At 56.3% G+C, this 20538-nt stretch overlaps 1 protein-coding gene across 2 annotated transcripts; it reads right to left on the minus strand.

Moving 5' to 3' along the window:
* Positions 1-8547: 8547 nt before the first annotated feature.
* TSPAN17 (tetraspanin 17) lies at positions 8548-20070 on the minus strand. 2 transcript variants are annotated; one of them, XM_023185131.2, is made up of 9 exons: positions 19773-20070; positions 15970-16020; positions 15736-15882; positions 14714-14884; positions 12598-12723; positions 11474-11521; positions 10788-10904; positions 10649-10710; positions 8548-10087 (listed from the first exon to the last, which is right to left on the minus strand). In XM_023185131.2, the coding sequence occupies exons 1-9, from the start codon at positions 19857-19859 to the stop codon at positions 9907-9909; spliced, it is 990 nt and encodes a 329-aa protein (XP_023040899.1). In that variant the 5' UTR covers positions 19860-20070; the 3' UTR covers positions 8548-9906. The 2 variants fall into 2 exon arrangements, with proteins under 2 accessions (XP_023040899.1, XP_031791326.1); XM_031935466.1 differs by lacking the exons at positions 15736-15882; positions 15970-16020.
* Positions 20071-20538: the final 468 nt, after the last annotated feature.

The raw sequence follows: 20538 nt of genomic DNA on the forward strand, positions 1-20538 counted from the left end.
TCTCATTCTGCTCTGGTCTTAGGAAAGTATCACGCTTCTATCTTTTTGGCAGATCCATGACCAGTGGAACTTCTTGAAGACCACTGAATTTTTCAGACTCTAGCTACTAGATAATCCATTCTGCTCTGTCACTTTCAAGAACCTTCTTTAAGGATATAATGAATTTTTCTTCAATTTAATACAATTTATTAAGTATCTGCTTAATTGGAAACAAGAGGACGGAGATGGTTCCTGCCCTTGTCTCCTCCCTGCTAATCTTTATCATTCTTATTTATTTTCTTGTGTTACTGCATTGGCCAGGATTCCATGACAGTGCAGAACTGTAGCACTGAGTCAGCATCCTTGTCTTATTCCTGCTGCTAACGTTTCAACATGAAGTATAAAGTTTCTTCCATATGTCTGGTACATGCCCTTTATCAGGTGGAAGAAATTCCCTTTTATTTCTAGTTGCTAAGAAATTGTGACTTTTTTTTTTTTTTTTGAGACGGAGTTTCGCTCTAGTCGCCCAGACTAGAGTGCAATGGCACGATCTCAGCTCACTGCCACCTCTGCCTCCCAGGTTCAAGCAATTCTCCTACCTCAGCCTCCTGAGTAGCTGGGATTACAGGCATGGGCCATCACGCCCAGCTAATGTTTTATTTTTTTTTTTAATTTTTTTTAGTAGAGGCGAGGTTTCACCATGTTGGCCAAGCTGATCTCAAACTCCTGACCTCAGATGATCCACCCACCTTAGCCTTCCAAAGTGTTGGGATTGCAGGCGTGAGCCACCCCACCTGGCAATTTTTGTTTTAATTATAAATTGATGTGGAAATTTATCAAATATTTTTTCAAGATCATATTTTGCTAGTATCTGTAATCCAAACACTATTCTATTTTTTTCTCTGTCGAAGAGACGAATCTGCTGTGGTCCTTTCATGTGAGACCCTCCCCTGGTTTGTGAGCATCTGCCCAGTGAGGGTCGAGGGCACGCTTCAGTCCACAGGAACTGTAGTGGCAACATGCAACCGGGGTATTCGATAGTGAGGTCAACACACATGACAAAAATAAAAAAACAGTCATGATCACCCTTGAAAATTGCTTAAATTGCACATAAGAAACATACATGGGTTTTAGGTCTCAAACCCTGAAAGAATTCTTGAGTGTCCCTGCCTGCTAGGCTGGCTCCATCCTGCTTCAGTACTGAGCTTTATTGTATAACTTTAATGCTCAGGCTGGGCGCCGTGGCTCATGCCTGTAATCCCAGCACTTTGGAAGGCCAAGGTGGGAGGATCGCTGGAGCCCAGCAGTTCAAGATAAGCTTGGGCAACATAGTGAGACCCTGTCTCTACTTAAAAAAAAAAAAAAAAAAAAGAGTCAGGCGTGGTGGCACCTGCCTGTGGTTCCAGCTGCTCAAGAGGCTGAGGCGGGAGGATCGTTTGAGCCCAGGAGTTTGAGGTTGCAGTGAGCCATGATCTCACCACTGCACTCCAGCCTGGGCAACGGAGCAAGATCCTGTTGCAAAAACAGAAACAAAAACTTTAACACTCATGAATAGATTTCTTAGTTGCTGGGAGCTGGGTTCTCAAGTCAGACAGAAGTGGGACGAGACAGGAGGTCAGAGCCATGCCTGCAACAGGGGCCGGATGGCTTCTCCTAGAGTGACCAGGAAAGCCTCTTTCTGTCCTGTGCATTTGGCCATGGCTGGACCAGACCCCCGGGGCCTCCCCTCTCCCATTTGCAGGCACAGTGACCAGGCAGTGATGGAGTCTTCCCAAGCCTGGCTTCCCTTAGGTCCTCAGGCCCAGCTGACCCAGGCAGGACCTCACTCTCAGCTTTTGTGTATGGTCCATACCACTCAGGAAGGGGGCCCTGCCCACTGATCCCTTAGACCTGGCACCTGGGCTCTGGTCTTGACCGTGACTTTCCTCACTTTCCTGCCACCCATTTCTCAGCTCATCTCTTCCTCACGGGCCACACTGCAGCCGCAACAGCCCCTTCTTTTTCCTGAAATGCCCAAGCCCATTGCTACCTCAGGACCTTTGCACTGCCTGTTTCCTTTGCCTGGAATGATTTTTTTTCTCACCATGAAGGTTTCAGCCCACATGCTGCCTCCTCAGAGAGACGTCCCTGGAAATCTTCTTCAAGTAGTACCTCTGTCCCATCACCCCATCACATAACCCTGTTTGCTTTCTTCTGAGCATGTATCATCCTCTATGCCCCCCATCCATGGAAGAAGATCTTGACTGTCTTGGCCACTTCATACGGGCACCGGTCCTTGGCACAGTGCCTGGCACATGTAAGCACTTGGTGTTTGTTGACTCACTGAACAATGGCATCCTGCCTGCCCCATGCTGCCAGGTCCAGCTTTGGAGTGTCTCCCTCCCTCCCCAACACTGACTCCCCTCCGACACTGCCTGCCTAACCTTGGGGTCCCAATGCTCATAGCCTTCCTGGATGCCACCCCAGAACTCCAGTTCCACTTTCTTTTTTTTGACGGAGTCTCGCTCTGTAGCCCAGGCTGGAGTGCCGTGGCCGGATCTCGGCTCACTGCAAGCTCCGCCTCCCGGGTTTACGCCATTCTCCTACCTCAGCCTCCCGAGTAGCTGGGACTACAGGCGCCCGCCACCTCACCCGGCTGGTTTTTTTGCATTTTTTAGTAGAGACGGGGTTTCACCGTGTTAGCCAGGATGGTCTCGATCTCCTGACCTCGTGATCCGCCCGTCTCGGCCTCCCAAAGTGCTGGGATTACAGGCTTGAGCCACCGCGCCCGGCCTCCAGTTCCACTTTCTAAGGCTGGGCCCTAAACCCAAGGCCTGCTCCCATCCCCGTGGGCAGCTGAATTCCAGAGCTCCCCTCCTCCGCGCCGCATCTCCCATGTCTGCTCATCCTGCCGCAGGACCCAGGTTGGCCAGCAGTCCCAGCTGCGTGTGGGGCCTGGCTCTGCACCTCTCCATCTGCCTACATCTCTGCCCTGTGTGGGCTACTGGGCAACCCTCTCTCGGCGGCGCCTCCCGCCCCATTCATCCCCATTAGCCGCTGTCCACACTGGGCCCAAGGGAGATCAATTCCCAGCGCCAGCCGCTGAGCCGTGTTAATGAGGATGTAAGCGCCCCTGCGGCTGGGGTGGGTGGGAGTGGCAGGAGGAGTCCAGGAGGCGGAGCGGGCCATGGGGGATTCCTCACTGAATGCTAGGGGTCATGCTCCCTCTGGAGATGCTGGAAGATGCCCCCCCGTGGGGCAGAGACCTTCTCCCAGCCCTCCTCCAGGAGCCACAGTTTAGCTCAAGCAGAGAAAGAGAGCAGAGGAAGCAACCTGACTGGGGCCTGAGGGATCCAAGGAGCAGGGACCATGTGGCTTACCATTGAGCAGAGGGGCCAGGCCAGGCCTCCCTGCCACCCACCCCTCTGAGCCTTTGCTCAGGCCGGTCCCTCCACCAGGAGCACCCACCTTGCATCTACCCAACACACCACCGACCTGTAAGACTCCCAGACCACCAGCTCCCTCAACCCACACAGAACCACTCCAGCCCGGGGGGTTCCCCGCCCCTGGAGCTGGCTCTGGTAATTCTGACTATGCCAAATCGCACTGATCTGCATGGAAAGATGCTCAGCCTCTCTCATAATAAGAGCCATGCAAAGGAGAACCACAAAGAGACCATTTTTCTTCCATCAGGTTGACAAAGATGAACCGGGTGAGCGAACGAGAGCGGGCTCCGGCTGCCACTAGCAGGAGGGCAGAGGTTCCACACAACGATATCTGTGGCACTGTAAATCAGTATGACCTCTTCTGAGGGCAATTTGGCAACAGCTATGTAAATTAGAAATGCACCTGCCCTTTAACCTGGCAATTCACTTCCAGACATTTATCCCACAGAGATCCAAGTGCCCAAAGATAGAATCCAAGGGTGTTCGCTGCCTAGACACCTCCTGCATGTGCAAGAGGATGGGCTGAGTCCGTCAGGCAGTGTCCACCCAGTGGGGCACTCCTGGCTTCCTCGCCTGTGCAGCAAGACCAGCGGGTGCCTATCCCTGGAGTTCTTAGAGGAGTAGAGCAGTTAATATAAACAAAGTGCTGTGAGAAGAGTCCAGCACTTAGCAAGTATAAATTCTTGTTATTATTATCACTTTCCTGTTGTTGAAAATAACTGAGTAGATCTATACATACTGATATGTCATTATCTCCCAGAAATGCTGGTCAGTGAGAAACGCAGACAGGGTGTGCAGAGGCCTCCGGTGGGCCGTGCGGGTCTGTGGATGTGGCTCTGGCCTGCTTTGTTTCTTGAGGAACTCGGCTTTCTAAGGCATAGCCCACGTCCAGGGTGGCACAGACAGCACTGGCCACAGTCGCTGTCTTTGGGAGGGGAAGGGGACCAGGGAACGGGGGAGAGAGGGGATTTGCACTTAACTTTCCATGCAGTGTGTGGTTTTTAGCCACCTGCCTATACTACCTATTTGAACAAATCAATCACTTTTAAAGCCTGGTGATGTACCTGTCTGTGTCTCCCCTGGACAGTGAGCCCCTGGAGTGCAGGGACTGTGTTGGAGTCACTAATGAATTCCAGGCGCCCAGCACTACCCGGCGCACAACGTTACTTGGTGAACATTGGCTGATGGCAAGCTGGCTGAATTCCACGTGGTCCTGCTGGAGTGGACTGCACCCACCCCAAGAATGATTCCAGGGAGGTTCCCACAGATTGGGAGTGGGACAGACTGGAGTAGCCTGGGAAGGGGCTGGTGGAGGAAAGCCGATCTCTGGCAGGGAGAGCCTAGAAAGCTAATTGCCAGAGAGGATGATCCCGGGAAGCGGGACCCAGGTGGGCAGGTGCAGCCAGGCCTCCAGCACCCAAGGCTGCCTCTAGTCAAGGGCTGGATGCTTGGGCCACAGCAGAGGCCCCTCTCTTTGCAGGGTGGTGACATCCCCATCTCTCCACATGGCTGCCAAGGGGCCCAGGGAAGCATTACTGTGGCAACAGCCTTGGCAGGCAAGGGGTTCCTTTGTGACTTTCCCATCTCTGATGGGCTGATGCCCAGACCCTCCAGACCTGTGGTCTGCCCATCAAACCAACGCCTGGGCTGAGGAGCAGAAATGAGGCCCCTAGGCCTGAGCTGGGACCTGCTGGGGCCACCTCCATCGTCAGCCTTGATTTGGGGCCACCTCCCATGTCCCTCGTCCTCCTGCCCAGTGAAGCAGGAGGTCTTGGCCATGCCTTGTACCAATATGCCTTGGCGTGGGAAGGGCCCCAAAGTGGGCACAGCCTGATGATCCTCACGCATCAGGTAGAGAGGAAAAGCATGGCTCACCCCTGCTGGGAGGCACCCCTGCAGTCATGACACGAACCGGCTGAATGCATGAACTTTATTTATGTATTTATTTTTTGAGACGGAGTCTTGCTCTGTTGTCCAGGCTGGAGTGCCATGGTGTGATCTCAGCTCACTGCAACCTCTATCTCCCAGGTTCAAGTGATTCTCCTGCCTCAGCCTCCCGAATAGCTGGGATTACAGCTGCCCATCATCACGCCTGGCTAATTTTTTTTTTTTTTTTAATTTTTAGTAGAGACAGGGTTTCACCATGTTGGCCAGGCTGGTCTCGCACTCCTGACCTCAGGTGATCCACCTGCCTCTGCCTCCCAAAGTGCTGGGATTATAGGCATGAGCCACCACGCCCGGCCAATTTTCTGAGTAGAATGGGTTCCTATTTCACTTGTGCTGTCAAAAATGTGTTACAGTTAAAATGAAAGGTCTTTGCTCCATCTGGCATTGACAGCAAGGCCCGCTCCGACTGACCCATTTAGTGCCAGGCCTGCCCCTGCCTCACCCTTGCTTGGTCCGCTGTGTCCCCACTCGCAGCAGGGCAGGCTCACGTGATGATGTTCACTGTGCACCGTCTCCTCCCTTCCTGGACCTGAGTCTGCAAACTCCAGCCACGAGGTGGATCCCACCCGCTAGCTGTGTTTATAGAGCTTGAGAGCCAAAAACGGTTTTCTGTTGTTTAATAGTTGAAAATCAAAAGGAGGATGATATTCATGACTTACGAAAATCACATGAGGTTCGCCGTTCACCATCAGCATCCACGAGTACAATGTGATGGGGACACTCCACCTGGAGCTGCTTTCCACCATGAAGGCAGAGTCGAGGGGAGCACGGCCCCACAGCCTAGTGGATTTAATTAGGTTGGTGCAAAAGTAGTTGTGGTGTTTGCCATTACATGTGACCGTTGGCAGACAAAGCCAACTGCTCCCTGGCCTGGGCTGTGAGTTCCACGAGGTGGGGCCTTTGTTTTGTCCCTCACATAAGTGCCTGCGGCAGTGCCTAGAAGCGACGGGGTGCTCCGTTGCCCTGGCTGAATGAGTGAATGGAGGTGTAGGTTGTGGAGCACATTGCGTCATCCTCCTAGAGAGAGTGATGCTCACCTCCTTCTCCAGCTCTGTCTGGCAGATACCACCAACCGCCCAGCCCAGCAAGTGGGCTTGGGCCCTGTGAGCACTGAGAGAGGCACCCATGGGCAGGCAGCATCATGTACTGTACTCCCTGGAGAAGACAAGGCAGAGGGTGGTAAGGCCTGGATTTGACACCAGCAGGGTGGGCCCCTGAGTCTCTGAAACGATGGCATGGGCTTGCTTGGCCCTAGGAGTCACCCCAATGACCCTACACAGATCCCCTTCCACGAGCTGAGCCTGCTGTGCTGCGTGGGTGGCACTTTGGTGCCCTCTGGTGGTAACTGGGAGAGGGAGCTCTCCAGCCCATCTGACCACCTCACCCAGAGATAAAGGAGCTCGCCAGCCTGGGTGCTCTCTGTCCCTTCAGCCCTCTCTATAGGGCATATTGGTGTCACAGGATGTCCTCTCACCAAGCTGACCAGGGAGCTGCTGGAAGCCTCTCCTGTGGTTAGACAGGGGACTCCCAGGCTGCCAGACAGTGTGCACCTGTCTCTACAAGTGTGCATCTCATCCTGACGGAGGGTGGGAGGTGACCTTGGTCCCAAGGCCCAGGGACCCTTCTAGAGGGATGGCCAGCCATACAAGCTCCCTTGTGTTTTTCGTGTATCTGGAGAAGCTGCATCATCTGTGGGTAAGAGCCCCTTGGTGCACAGAACTGCTCTAAGTTCTACTATGGGGACAGGAAATTTGTCTGTAGCCAGCCCAAGACCCCACTTAGCAATGATCATCATGTCCTTGTTACCACGTATACATTGTACATTAGCAAGCATTCCTTGTCTGCCTCCAACAAGATACTGGGCTCCGGGAAGGCAGGGGCAGGTCTGAGCTGCCTCAGTAACCCCAGCCTCTAGCTAGGGCCTACCTGAGTGAATGGCAGTGGATAGCTGAGTGAGTCAATGAAGGATGAACATGGATGGATGGAGGGATGGGTGGGTGGATGGGTGAATGGATGGACGAAGGGTGGGTGGGTGGATAGATGAATGGGTAGGTGGGTGGGTGACTGGAAGAATGGATGGGTGAGTGGATGAATGGATGAACGAGTAAGTGGATGGCTGAATGGATGAACGGTGGGTGAATGGACAGATAAGTGAATGTGTGGATGAATGGGTAGGTGGGAGGGTAGGTGAGTGGATGGATGAGTGAACAGATGGATAGATGAGTGAACATGTGAATGAATGGGTGAGTAGGTGGGTAGGTGGGTGGGTGGGTGAGTGGATGGATGGATGGATGGATGGATGGATGGATGGATGGATGGATGGACGGACATTTGGATGAATGGGTAGGTGGGTGGTGGGTGGGTGAGTGGATGATGGATGGATGGATGAGTGAACATGTGGCCAGAAGGATGAGTGAATGTGTGGATGGATGGGTGGGTGGGTGAGTGGATGGATGGATGGATGGTAAATGTGGGTGGATGGATGGAAGAATGGATATCCAGTAGCAGAACTGAGCTTTGGATTACTCTGGGTCCCTAGCCAGGGCCTCAACCGCTCCTACTCATCACTCCCATCCCATCTCTTCAATCCTGTTTCCAAACAGATCTTGGTTACACCACTTCCCTGTGCTCATGCCCTTTGCCCCTCCCCACTCCCACATCTCCAGCCACCCCAGGCTCCCTCACACGGGACCCACCCTGGCTTCAGGGCCTCTACAGAAGCTGGTACTAAAACCTAGAACATCATTCCCCCAGAGAAGCCCAGAGATGGTACCCCTCCGCTCCCCTTCTCCCAGGCTCCTCTGCAGTCACTCCTGCTTTCTTCATAGCATGTATTACTAACAAAAATGCTGGCCAGCTTGCTTTCTGTGTCTCCCCCACAAGAATGCAGCACACAGGCAGGACCTTGCCCTTCTCTGTATCTCCACCCCTCAGTTGATGTTCACCTCACACTTGGGGGATGAATGAACCACCCTTATTATTTTGAGTACAGAGGTTTTACCCAAATGCATCAGATACACAGGACAGGTGTGGTGCAAAACTCCAGCAAGAGGGGTCAGATTGGTGTGCCTCCTCCCAGCTGTGCACTCCAGGCAACCTCCCTCCCGAGTCCATCTCCTCAACAGGAAAAGAAATTCTACCACACAGGGTGTTGTGTGACTTGAGGGATAAAATGAAAGTGAAAATGCAAGACACATGCACAATGCTGCGAGCTGCATTTATTGTATATGTATAAACCACTCCCAGCCAGCGCCTGTCAGGGGCCCAGGACACTGTCTGGCGGGGCCAAGGAGCCACATTGCTGGGCACATGCCCCACACCCTGGCTACCCAGCAGCAGTGCCCAGCATCCCTGAATAGCAGAGCAGCCAGGGCCCCAGGGGTGACTGTCCCGGAGGGACCTACAGGGGCATGGGGCCAAAACTGGGCCCTGCACCTTGTTTGGCCTGCAGATTTGATTTCTGAATTAGTTTCTGCCAACAACTTAAAAAATCAGGACATCTCGCATACAAATCTGTATTTCTGGCTTCTCCAGATTTCTGGCATTAGGCCTATATTCCCACACCAGAGCAATTAGCTACACCTGAATACAGCAGCGGCCACTGTCAGATGGGGACCCATGCTCTGCCCCCATCCCCACCACACTCTATCGGTCTCAAGGTAAGTAGCTGTTACCGACTAGCTTGTGCGAACTTTCTCTCATCACGATGTCTTTGTCTCCAGCAACAGACGTAAAGTCACAGTGAAGCAGGCTCCCAACTCAAGGGCCTATTTCATCCGTTTATACCACCTACGTGGACCCAGGGTCATCTGACTTTGAGATCTCTGGACGAGCCCAGGCAGGGGGCGGCAGGATCACTCCACACATACCCCTTCACATAGCTGATGAGGCAGAGCTGGGGACAGCAGCCAGCCTTCCCAAGCCTGAGCCAGTTGGCTCTTGAGAAATTCCCAAACTCTCGGAACCCCGGGGCGCTAGTAGGCAGACGCAGGCTCTACCACGCTGAGGTTGCAGGAGGAAGCCAGACCCAGGGAGTGTGGGGCTGGCGCGCCCTCTAGTGCCCATCAGGCAGCTCTGCAGCCACGGCGAAGATGCTGAACTTGATTCCTAGGAATCAACCATCCAGAGCCCCCAAACAGGCTCCCCCCAGTCCCATGGCTTCCAGCTACTTCTTTTGCAAAATTGTCCTGACCCCAACCCACCCCTCAGACCCTCTCCTGGGCACTCTACTCCCACCGCAGTCCCCAGCAAAGCCGCCCTTCCCAGACTGCACCCTCTTCAGAGTGGGGTCCAGCCTCCCCACCCTTCAGGTCCCTGTGCTGCACTCCAGGTTGGCCCGCAGCGGCCTCGAGGTGCAGGGAATAACCTGCAGCGGCAGGAGAGGCCAGATCCTAGTGTACAAGCGTCAGGCGGCACTTAGGTGAGTAGAATGGGCCAGCTGGGGCCCTCGGTGACTGGGGAGGCAGTGTCCCAGGTAGTGCTGCCACTGAAGAGCCGGCGTAGTCAGGTGGTCATTCTTCAAGAGAAGCTGTGGGTCTGGACGCTTATGTGAAATCTACCAATTTTTAAAGGTTGGCTCAGGGTATAAACCACCCAGGCCAAAGAAAGCATGTTGGCTGGGTGGGGCCAGGCCAGGGGCCCCAATCACAGAGTTCTGCTGAGGCCCCGCCGTGGACAGGACCTCGGAAACGGTGGGTGTAAGCCAGTGGTTTTCAAAGTCATCATTCCATTTGCTCCTGAGAGGCAAGCAAGAGAAAGAAAATTCTGGGACCCATTTCAGAGTCTGGGACACTGAGGCTGAGGTGGGTTCCTGGCAGGCTCAAAGTTACAGCTCATAGAAAAGAGTGCTCTGAAGCTGCGTGAGGCGGTGGCTCGGGCAACATGCCCCATACAGCTGTGCACAGAAAGGTGCATCCCAGCATCGGGGGGGTGGGGAATGGGGGGGCCCTCCACACAGCGCCTCCCACCCCACTTGGCCTGCACCCTCTGACCTGCACCCTTTCTAGTCACCTGGAGAGCCCACCACCCCAAATGTAGCCGAGACGGTGGCTCCCTGTGCACATGTGTGCCTGCATGTGTGTGTACACACGCACACAGGACAAGCGGCCCAGGCAGAGGCACGGCAGCTTTCTCCGTGGGTGGACAGCACAGCAGCTCAGGCAAACCCCTCAGGGCTCAGTCCCAGCAGGAATGCCTCCTGCAGCCTTGCCCATCATGAGTATAGTAGGAGGGTCCTGGGGGGCCCCCCAGAGGCCTGGGTAGGCTGGGCATGTGGCCATGGCCTGTGGCGGCCTCACCAGTTGGCTTTCACTGCCTTGATGTCACTCACGAGGTTCTGGGCCAGGCAGATGCCAAAGATCTGTAAGACAGAGGACAGGTGAGGGGAGAGCAAGGGCAGCCCGGCAGGGGGAGGGGCACGTGGGGCCACAAGCGTACCTGGAGGAGGGCGATGCCCACAAAGACTCCTGCCACCACAATCAGGTTGTCCTGCAGCCACTTCTCAAACTGGCCCACGCAGCCTTTGGTGTGGATGAAGCCCTGCTGCTCCAGTTCCTGGGGACACGCAGGCACCAGGCTCAGCCTGCCTGCCCTTCAGGCCGGCTCCCTCCCTCCCCAGCCTGCCAAGCTCACACCCACCCCAGGGCCTAAACCTGCAGCACCTCTCCCCACAGGGCCTCCACAAAGCCGGCTCTTCTCCTGGGGCCTCAGCACGGATGCACGCCCCCTCCTGCCTGCCCGGCTCCTCTCCTATTACCTCCCTTATTTTCTTCCAAGCTTTCGACTGAGACCGTCACACGGCTGTTCATACTGCTTTCTCTAAGGGCTTACCGTCGTTCTCCCTTCACTCCTCCAGAGCCGACTGTCTCATGAGCACCAGATCTCTGGTCTCCAGGGCAAAGCCGGGCACCCCAAGGGTGCTCCACAGAGCAGGACTGAGTAAACGCACATCTTCCCAGGCCCAGGGACCTACTCCCGCTCTGCTGCCTGGGTGTCTGGCTGGTTCCTGGGACCCAGCACTCTCTCCCCAAAGAATGCCTTACCCCTTCCAGAGGAGGTTATAGACAGTCGCATTCCCACCCCAGTACCCCCGCCTGCCCCAGCCCAGTTCCTACTCCTCTCACCAGTTTGAGCCGGACGTCATAGCCACACTGGGTATTGAGGACATCCTCCTGAGGGAAGACAGGCCAGTTAGTGACTTGGTGAGGAACACATCCCATGGCGTCCATGGTACCTGGTCATTGCAGTGGCTTTTCCTTCTCAGAGGAAGCAGATAGGCCCATGGAGTCTGCTGTGTCTGCCAGTCTTAAGTGAGGCTCTCTGAGGCCCATGTGCCTCTTTTATTTTTTTTTGAGACAGGGTCTCACTCCACGGCCCACGCGGGAGTGCAGTGGCATGATCATAGCTCACTGCAGCTTGAACCTCCTGGGCTCAAGTGATCCTCCCACCTCAGCCTCCCAAGTAGCTGGGACCACAGGATTGTGCCACCATGCCTGTCTAATATGTTTTTGTGTGTGTAGACCTGAGGTCTCACTGTGTCGCCCCAGCTGGTCTCGAACTCTTGGACTCAAATGATCCTCCCATGAGCCACCGCAACCGGCCCCACGTGCCTCTTTCCCAGATGCTGGAATGCATGGCTGCAATCGCCAACCTACACCTGCCTCCGTTCAGGAATCCTGCCTGCAGGTTTCTCCCCATTCTTATCTCCCCATAAGAATGGGGAGAAACCTGGCCCTTGGCACCCCAGATGAACTATGACTGAAGAAACATCACCGGGAGAGGTTTCTGCCTTGAAGAAAGTCATAAAGGGACAGAGGTCCCCACTCCCTGCTACCCTGCAATGGTGGCCCAGTGGGGTGGTGGCTGGCAATGGCCCAGGCGACCTCTGCCACATACAACTGTAACTGAGAGTGATAGCCTGGCCAACCTTCAAGCTGGCCAGGAGCAGACAATGGCTGTGGCTGTGTTTCTGTGGATGTATAGGGCGCAGGGAGGCCCTCCAGGCCAGTCCCCATCCCTGTGCCCCAGGGTCCTGCGGTTTCCATCTCATTACAATAAAAAAGACAGGTCTTGCTGAACAGGAAAAGCAGCCGCATCCCAACAGGCTTCAGTGCCACCCATGTAAAACGACCTCCCCCAGCATCCGTGCCTCCAGAGCAGGGCAGAGCAGAGCGGGACCCCGTGGGGGGTTTCCCCGGAGTCTGTGCACTGGAAAGCCCCTCACCTCTCCTCCCCCAGCCCCACTCACCGCAGGGTCCCTGACGCAGCAGGAGAAGGGCACCCCGCAGCGCTCCCGGCTGGGGTTCAAGTCAGTGCAGTTGAAGTAGATATTGAGGTTCCAGTCGTTGGGGCCTCGGGCTCCACAGCAAGACCACTGTGGGGGAAGGGGAGAGCCCCAGGTGAGCCAGGCCCACCCCAGCAGCCTCAGCCTGTTTGGGGACAAGCCCAGGCTGCAGGAAAACAGGGCTGTCAGGGACAGGGCTGGGACAGCCAGGTGGGTGGCCACCTCCCCATCCCCACAGGCCTGGGCCCAACCTCCAGGTTCCAGGTTGGGGAGGCAGAGGGGTGCGAGGGAGGGGATCCTGAGCTTTCCCCCCGGCCCAAGAGAGGCTAGAAAAAGGGGGGGAGTGGGACAAGGATACTGGTTCAACGACCATGGCTTCCCCCGGACTACCTGAGAAGCAGGCGCCAGGCCAAGCCCTGTGGCTGCAGAGACCTCTGGGCCCCATGTCTGCAGCAGGCCTCCCACACTTGCCCCAGAGGTTATACAAAGCCCTCTTCTCCTCAGTGCAGGGACAGGAGGGGAGTCCTGCCCACCCCAGCCCTGCCACTCCCATAGCCATCCTACCCCATTTCCTCCATGCCAGCTGGCATCATCTGCACCCTATCACCCCCACCCAGAATACCCTAAGCTGTCCCCTAGCTAGGCAGGGGCAATGGCGAGGTTGGGATCTGCCATGAACCACGGTCTTGTGGGGCACACGGGTGCACACAGCCTTCACTGAGCAGCAGCGCCGGGGCTGAAGAGCAGCACACAGGGCTGGGGGAGCTCAAGCTCGGCAGCAGACACAGACAGGCGCCGGGGCCGAGCCAGAGAGCTGGAGGAGCCAGGCCTGCCACACGCCCTGCATGTGCTGGTCCCAGGGCAGGGCTCAGCCTCCACCTGCCTCCTGGCACCTGCTCAGTGCCAGCTGCTCCTGCTAGAGAACACTCTCCCTTCTCTTCCTTCTCCTCCTTTGGGAGGCTTCAAGCTCTCCACGCAGAGGCCTTCCCATTCTCCACCCTTCATTTTGACTCTTACCACAATGTACAATTTTGCACACACGTGTGTACATGCACACATTCGTTTGTTCTGCTTGTTCACCATCTGTCTCTTTCCAACTGCCATCCCTGAGAGGACAGGTCCCAGCTTTTTTCCCCGCCGAATCCCCAGGGCCTGGCTTGGGGTCTGGCATATGGTAGGCCCTTAACAATCATGTGCTGAATGAATGAACTGCATCATAACTGCCTGGCTGTGTCTGCCTCTGCCCTGGGTTGAGAGCTGCTTGAAGCAGGCACCAGCTCTGCCTCATCTCTGGATCCAGAGCTGACTCTTGGTGGTGACTGGTGCCAAGGGCCTGTGGCCATGCGTGGGTGTGATCGGGTGTGACTCATGTGTGACTGTGGGACCATGTGTAGGTGCAGGTGTGATCAAGTGTGCCTGTATGTGACTGGGTGTGGGTGTGACTGTGGGTGACAGTATGTGACTGTGTGTTTGTGGTAAGGGGTGAGTGGGCGAGATGGTGCAGGTGGGAGGCAGATAGGGTTTTGGGAACTCTTCTCTGGCTGCTCTTCACTAGGGTAAAGTTTGCAAGCTTGAGGGCAGACCTTCCGTCAGGGGTCTAAACTCTAATATGCACAGAGGCCAAATACAGTATAAATGAGAGATAAGGGCTGATACATATAATAAAATACAGAGTGTTGGGAACAGTGGCAAACAGAGCCTCTGTACCAGTAAAAGGGCAGCAGCAACATAGCTCCAGCCGATACTGTGGGCCCAGGGTTGAGCAGAAGTAGAAATCTATATTTTTATGTCTCATTTTCTCCATTCTCCTGTGTGTCATGGGCCCTGGCCTGGGAGCTGCCAGTGTGGAGCTCATGCCCTCTGTTCCCCAAGGCCGCGGCCCCATGGCACTAGGCAAATGGGGAGCCATAAGGATCACTAGGGGCTGGCTCTCCTCGGACGAGGACACTCCTGGGTCTCTCTCCTGGGAGCGCTAGCCCAGGTGGGTAAGCAGATGGTCCCATCACAGGGAACTTGCTTCCTCATTCGTCTGCCAGGAAGGGGCCTCCTACAGGTGTCCCAGGCTGGACGCTGGACTCACGTATTCCTGAGCAAAGTCAATGAGGTTCTGGAGGTCAATGTCGTCCCGGTAGGCCTTGACGTTGTTGTTGATGAAGAGGTTGAGCTGGTCTCGAATCCAGTCCTTGAAGACAAAGGCCAGGATCCCTGTTGCCAGCTCCAGGAAGAAGATGAGGCCAAGGAACACGGAGAACTGGGGTTGGGGCATACAGACAGTGGGGGTTGGAGACGCAGGGCTCTGGTGGCCTCCCAGGGCTTGAGTGTGCCACAGGGAAGGGTTACATCTCTACCTCCACCAAGACCCAGAGGCGCCCAGAGTCCCCACCTTCTATTATTTTAGTATTGTTATACGATGGTAAAAGGCATCTGTTCTTACCTACCCATCCAATTCCCTTTGTCTGGTAATGACACCCTGCTCGCTCTGAAAAATCATCCTCCATGCAAAACTTTAGTTTCCAAGGTTCGGATGGAGCCACCTCCCCGCACCCACCAGTCCCAGATACAGGACTGGCAAGTGCCCAAAGCTCACGAATCAGAGCACTACCTCCCTCGGCCTCCAGGGATTGGTCCAGTGGCAGCCAATCAGAGCCAAGGAAATGCAATTAAAGCACTTTGGGAAAACAGTTGGGAAGAGAGCTCTCAGCCCCCAGCAGGAGTTCCTGGGAGGGCATGGGGAAGCCGGCTCTGTTCCTGAGCCTCCTGCCACCTAGGAATGGAGCCAAAACGGGGAAGCGGGGGGACCTGAGAAACAGAGAGAAAGCAGGCCGAGTGACACTGTAGCAGCCCCTGGATCAAAATGCACTGGCAGCCAGCACACCCCTGGACTTTTCCTATTTGAGTCAATAAATATTTTATGCTTGGGCCACCAGGTCTCGGTCACTTACCATATCACAGAAAGGATCCTAGTAAATGTAGATAACATGAATCTAACGATGACGATTATAGCATAATAATAAAGCTACACATCATTAGGCTCCAACTGTATTGCAAGAACTGGATGGGAGGAGATTGGGGTTCCCAGTGGATCTCGAGGGCAGCACTCACAAACTTGAGCAGGAAGGTGTTCTCCCGGAGGGCCCCGATGCACCCAGCAAAGCCCAGCACCGACATGACGCCGCCAACTACCACAAACAGCCACACGGGGTCAAGACCTCCCAGATCTGTCAGCGCTGAGATGTTGGAGAGAACACCCTGTGCCGGGCAGCAGAGGCAGGTGTGGGGAGCTGACCTCCCCACCACCTCGTCCCACACCAGCCCCACGCCCGCCCACTGCCTTACCTTCTCACCCCAGGCCCAGAGGCCAATAGCCAGGAACAGGGCTCCCAGTACCTGCAAGGGCAGCAGCAAAGAGCTCAGGGCTGGGAGCAGTCCCAGGACTCTCCCGGCTCATCCTTCCCCAGTGGCCAGGGCCTTTGGGAAGCCAGTGGAGACACGAAGAGGCACAAGGGCTGTGAACAGGATCTGGGGTCCTTTCCATCTTCCCAAGAACACATCCCAGTGCTTCTTCCCCACAGGACGCAGCCTAGAGGACTGAACCCTCCCCTAGCCTTGGGATGGACATCAGGGGCCCCTTCCTGGAAACTGGAGCAGACTGTGGCCAAGACACTCCTGCCAAGGAGCAATAGCAGCAGTGGCAGCAGGGGTAGTGACGGCACCAGCATACTGAGCCTCTACTCCTGACCGAAGCTGGTGTTTGGGTTCCAGGCTCCTAGCCTCCATTCTGCACCCTCCCAAGTCCAGCTCTCCTGCTGCCCTAGAGTCCTGTGACTGCTGCCCCACCTTCGACACTCCTCCCCAGCCCCATCCTACCCCTTTAACCGCCTGCCAGAGTCAGTTTCTGTGGCTCACAACCAGACGCCCTTGAATGACAAGGAATCTCAATGATCCCTAGCAGAATCCAGCTAGCATTTGGCCTATGCCAGTGGCTTTGCCCCGTAGTCACAGCTCTGCTTGGGCCTTCAGAACACCAGCGAGACTCCCCACCAGGGCAGTCCAAGTGCCCCTCCTCCATCCTCAGCTTTCCCACCTTCCTGCCTCAATTCCCTACTGGGAAGAGCCCTGGATGTCAAGGCTGGTTACCCTCACACCTGACCCTGGGCAGGTCCCTGGGCATGCAGTCTCAGAGGGGGCAAGCCTGGGGCCATGACCCCACCTCCTACAACCTCCCCACCCACCTGCTTTCTCTGCAGACTCCTTTCCCTCAGCACATAGCCACAGCCAAGGCCTTTATCACTTTCCCTTCCCTGACCTTGGGCTCCCCACACTGCTCTATTCTTTCTCTGGAAACATCTTCCCTTCCATCCTACCTGGTGGGTCTGCTGATGTGAAACCAAACATTACTTCTCCTGCCTCCTCCCACTTGGCCTGCCCTTGGCCTTCGGACAGGGGAACTGAGTGCCACTTTCTCCTTCCTGAACCCCACCTTCAGTTAACTCAACCCCATTCCTCCCCGAGCTCCTTCCCAGGATGCTCCGCCTTCACCTGCCCCACACCTGCAGCTGGTCCCACGGCCTCCAGCCTCAGCCTTCTGCCGTTCTTCCTCCTCACACTCGTCTTCCATCCCATCATGGCACTGGTATCTCCCGATCTCCACCCAGACCTCACACTGGTCCCACACCCCTTCATCCACCCGCCTGCAGCAAATACCTCCACAACCCACCGGCACTGATCCCCGCCATGCCGGGAATTCACTGGTGAACAGGACGGACTCGACCCTCACAGAGCTTACACTCCAGCAGGGGAGACGGACAGTGAGTGAGCAGACAAGGAAACTTCAGATACAAACAAATCCCTTAACAAATATCAAGCAGGGTTAAGATGGGGGATGCTGGGGTTGGAGGTGAGCTTTAGAGAGAGCAGGAGGGAGGGTGGGGGCATTTCAGCGGAGGTTTGAATGATGAAAAGAGTAAGAGGGAAAAGCCTGTTCCAGGAAGAGAGTTGGGCAGAGGCAGAGGCCCTGACACAAGACCACGTCTAGTTGAAAGGCAGACAGCCCGGATCCACAGGGCCCTGGAGGCTGTGGAGAGGAGACTAGACGGTACTCTAGCGGCAGTCAGAAACCATGAGCCAGATGGCCCGGCGCGGTGGCTCATGCCTGTAATCCCAGCACTTTGGGAGGCCAAGGCAGGCGGATCACCTGAGGTAAGGCGTTCGAGACCAGCCTGACCAACATGAAGAAACCCCATCTCTTCTAAAAATACAAAATTAGCCAGGTGTGGTGGCACACACCTATAGTACCAGCTACTTGGGAAGCTGAGGCAGGAGACTCGCTTGAACCTGGGAGACGGAGGTTGCAGTGAGCCGAGATTGTGCCATTGCACTCCAGCTTGGGCAACAAGAGTGAAACTCTGTCTCAAAAAAAAAAAAAAAAAAGAAAAGAAAAAAAGAAACCACAAGCAGGTTCCAAGCAGAGCAACACCAGGGTCTGCCTGACATTAAACATGAAAACCTCTGGGCCTGTTTCACAGGCATCCTACCTTAGGCCACCTTGACCCAAACCTGAAATCCTCTCTCCAGCCCCCAAGTGACCCAACCCAGTCAATTCAGCCTCTTGACTTTCCCAGCAGCCTTCCTCACCTTTCCCACCTCACCATCCCAGCTTTGCCCCAGCCCTGCCCGCGTTCCAAACCTCCAGGCCCTACCCCTCATCCACCCTCCACGCATCAGCCAGGCAAGCGGTCTCCAGAACAGAAGCCAGATCAGACCCATCACCTGAAGCCTTCACTTCTCCATGCCACCTTAACACACAAACCCGGGTCTCTCACACCTGCTCCCCCTCGGTATTTGAGGTTATTTCTGCTCACAGCTCTGCCTCACCTCCACCCTCGGCCCACTGGGCTGTCACCTTGGCTCTGTACTTTCTGGCTGTGTGACCCTAGGTAAGTGACTTAACTTCTATGTGTCTCTTCCTTCAGTTTCCCCATCTGTAAACTGTAGATAATAAGGTAGTTGTGAGAACACAACAAATTGAACTGCTTGTATCTGCCTAACAGCCCTCATGGGCAGATTTTTTATCATCCCCTCCCAGGCAGGAAAGCTGAGGCCCGGAGAGGTGAGGTGACTTGCCCAAGGTGTCCCAGCCAGGCCTGCTACAGCCAGGCCTTCTGACTTCCTTGCCAGTGCTCCCACACACTGCCCACACCCTCAAGAGCCTAGTGCTGCAGTGCAAGGGCACCCACCACACCAGTGAGCTCGGTGGCATGTGGGTGGAGGGCAGTGCCACTGAGTCTTGCTGAACACAAGTGGAAGGGCCTGGCATCTTGACCCAAGGCCTCAGGAGCAGAGACTGCAGAGGCCACAGCTTTGGAGAGATGGGAAAAAAGACTTGGCATGGTCCAGGGGGACAGACGCCACCCTGGGAGGGGCACTAGCTGCTCCCTTCCCCTGTAGGGGCAGCTCCACCCAGGAGCCTCAGCTTGTCAGCTGTGGAATGTTGAATTCTGTTCCCCAAGGCCAGCTCCCAGGCTCTCAACCAGGGAGATCCCCTCCCAGCCGCCAAGGACTCGCTATTGCCCCTCCCTGCCCATCCTGGCAGGTCAGCCTCCTTGTACGGGACGGGGGTGGGGAGAGGGCTGTGACCCACCCCACTTTGCAGGAGCCTAAGGTGAGGCACCTGACCCAGGTACTACTGGAAGGGAAAGGAGGCCGGGGAAAGGGCCCGGCGGCTCCCTTCACGCCAGAATCTCCTCCCTACCGGCTAAACCAGTGGTGGGGCTTGGCACGCATCCCACATCCCAGGGATGGAAGGAGGGCTGGGCGAGAGAGGGGGCAACCCGCACCTAGCACGACCCTAGGGTCTTCAAGGAAACACCTTCCCTTTCTCCACAGGGCCTCGGGATTACTCAGGGAGACTCCCTACCCCAACCCCCACCCCACGCTGTAGCTGGGACCCGCCCCCAGCAATCCGGGCCTCTGTAGCTACCAAGGGTGGTCCTGGAAGTGGGCGTGGGGGTGGCAGAACTGGGGGGATGGTCCCGAGCTCCAAACTCTTGGGGCAGGGAGTGGTCACCCCCAGCAGAAGACTGAATCTCCCTCTCCCACCACCCCCCCAGCACAGGGCAAGGCGCAGACCCCGCGCTCACCCAGAAGACAATGTTGAAGCCAAACAGGAAGTATTTCCCGCAGCAGCCGACCTCGGGTTCCTGGAAATGCTGGTGCTTGCCGGGCATGGTGAGCGGCCACCCGCCGGCCCGGAAACCGGAGCCGGGAGCCAGGCCCAGCGCCCCGCGGGCCGCCCTGGGCTAGAGCCGCCCGGGGCCTAGCCGGGCGGCTGCGGCTTCATCGCCTCGGCCACACAGAGCGCCGGTCGGGCCCCGCCCGCCGCTCAGGGACCGCCCTCAGCATCCAGACCGCCTTGCCCGGAGCCCTGCTGTCCCCGCCTCTGTCCAAGCCCCGCCTCTGGACCGGGCTCAGCCTCTGCATCAGGCTCCGCCCCCATAGCCCTCAGTCCCTTTGGAGCCCCGCCTTCTCACCTGGCTCCGCCCCCATAGCCCAACTCAGTCCCGTCTGAGCCCAACCTCTGGATCTGGCTCCGCCCCCGAGCTCCGCCCCCGCAGCCCGATTCGGACCTCCTGGCAGCCCCGCCTTCGGCCAGGTCCCGCCCCCGCGCAGGCCGCGGCCGCCGCGTTTCCCAGCGTCCTGTAGACCGCCTGGGACGCCGGCTGATGGCACCGGAGGCTGCCTTGCTTCCCCTGCTAGGTACCAGCGCCATCCCGATCCCCAGCCTGCTGTTGGAGCCCATCCCAGGGGAAGATTAACTGTGGCTCCGGCAGGCGAATGGGGAAGCTAGTCCGGATTGAGTTAACACGTGCAGGACGTTTTATCATTGTGGGGTCGCATCAGGCTCAC

The sequence above is a fragment of the Piliocolobus tephrosceles genome, chromosome 4, assembly GCF_002776525.5.
Source record: "Piliocolobus tephrosceles isolate RC106 chromosome 4, ASM277652v3, whole genome shotgun sequence".
NCBI lineage: Eukaryota > Metazoa > Chordata > Mammalia > Primates > Cercopithecidae > Piliocolobus > Piliocolobus tephrosceles.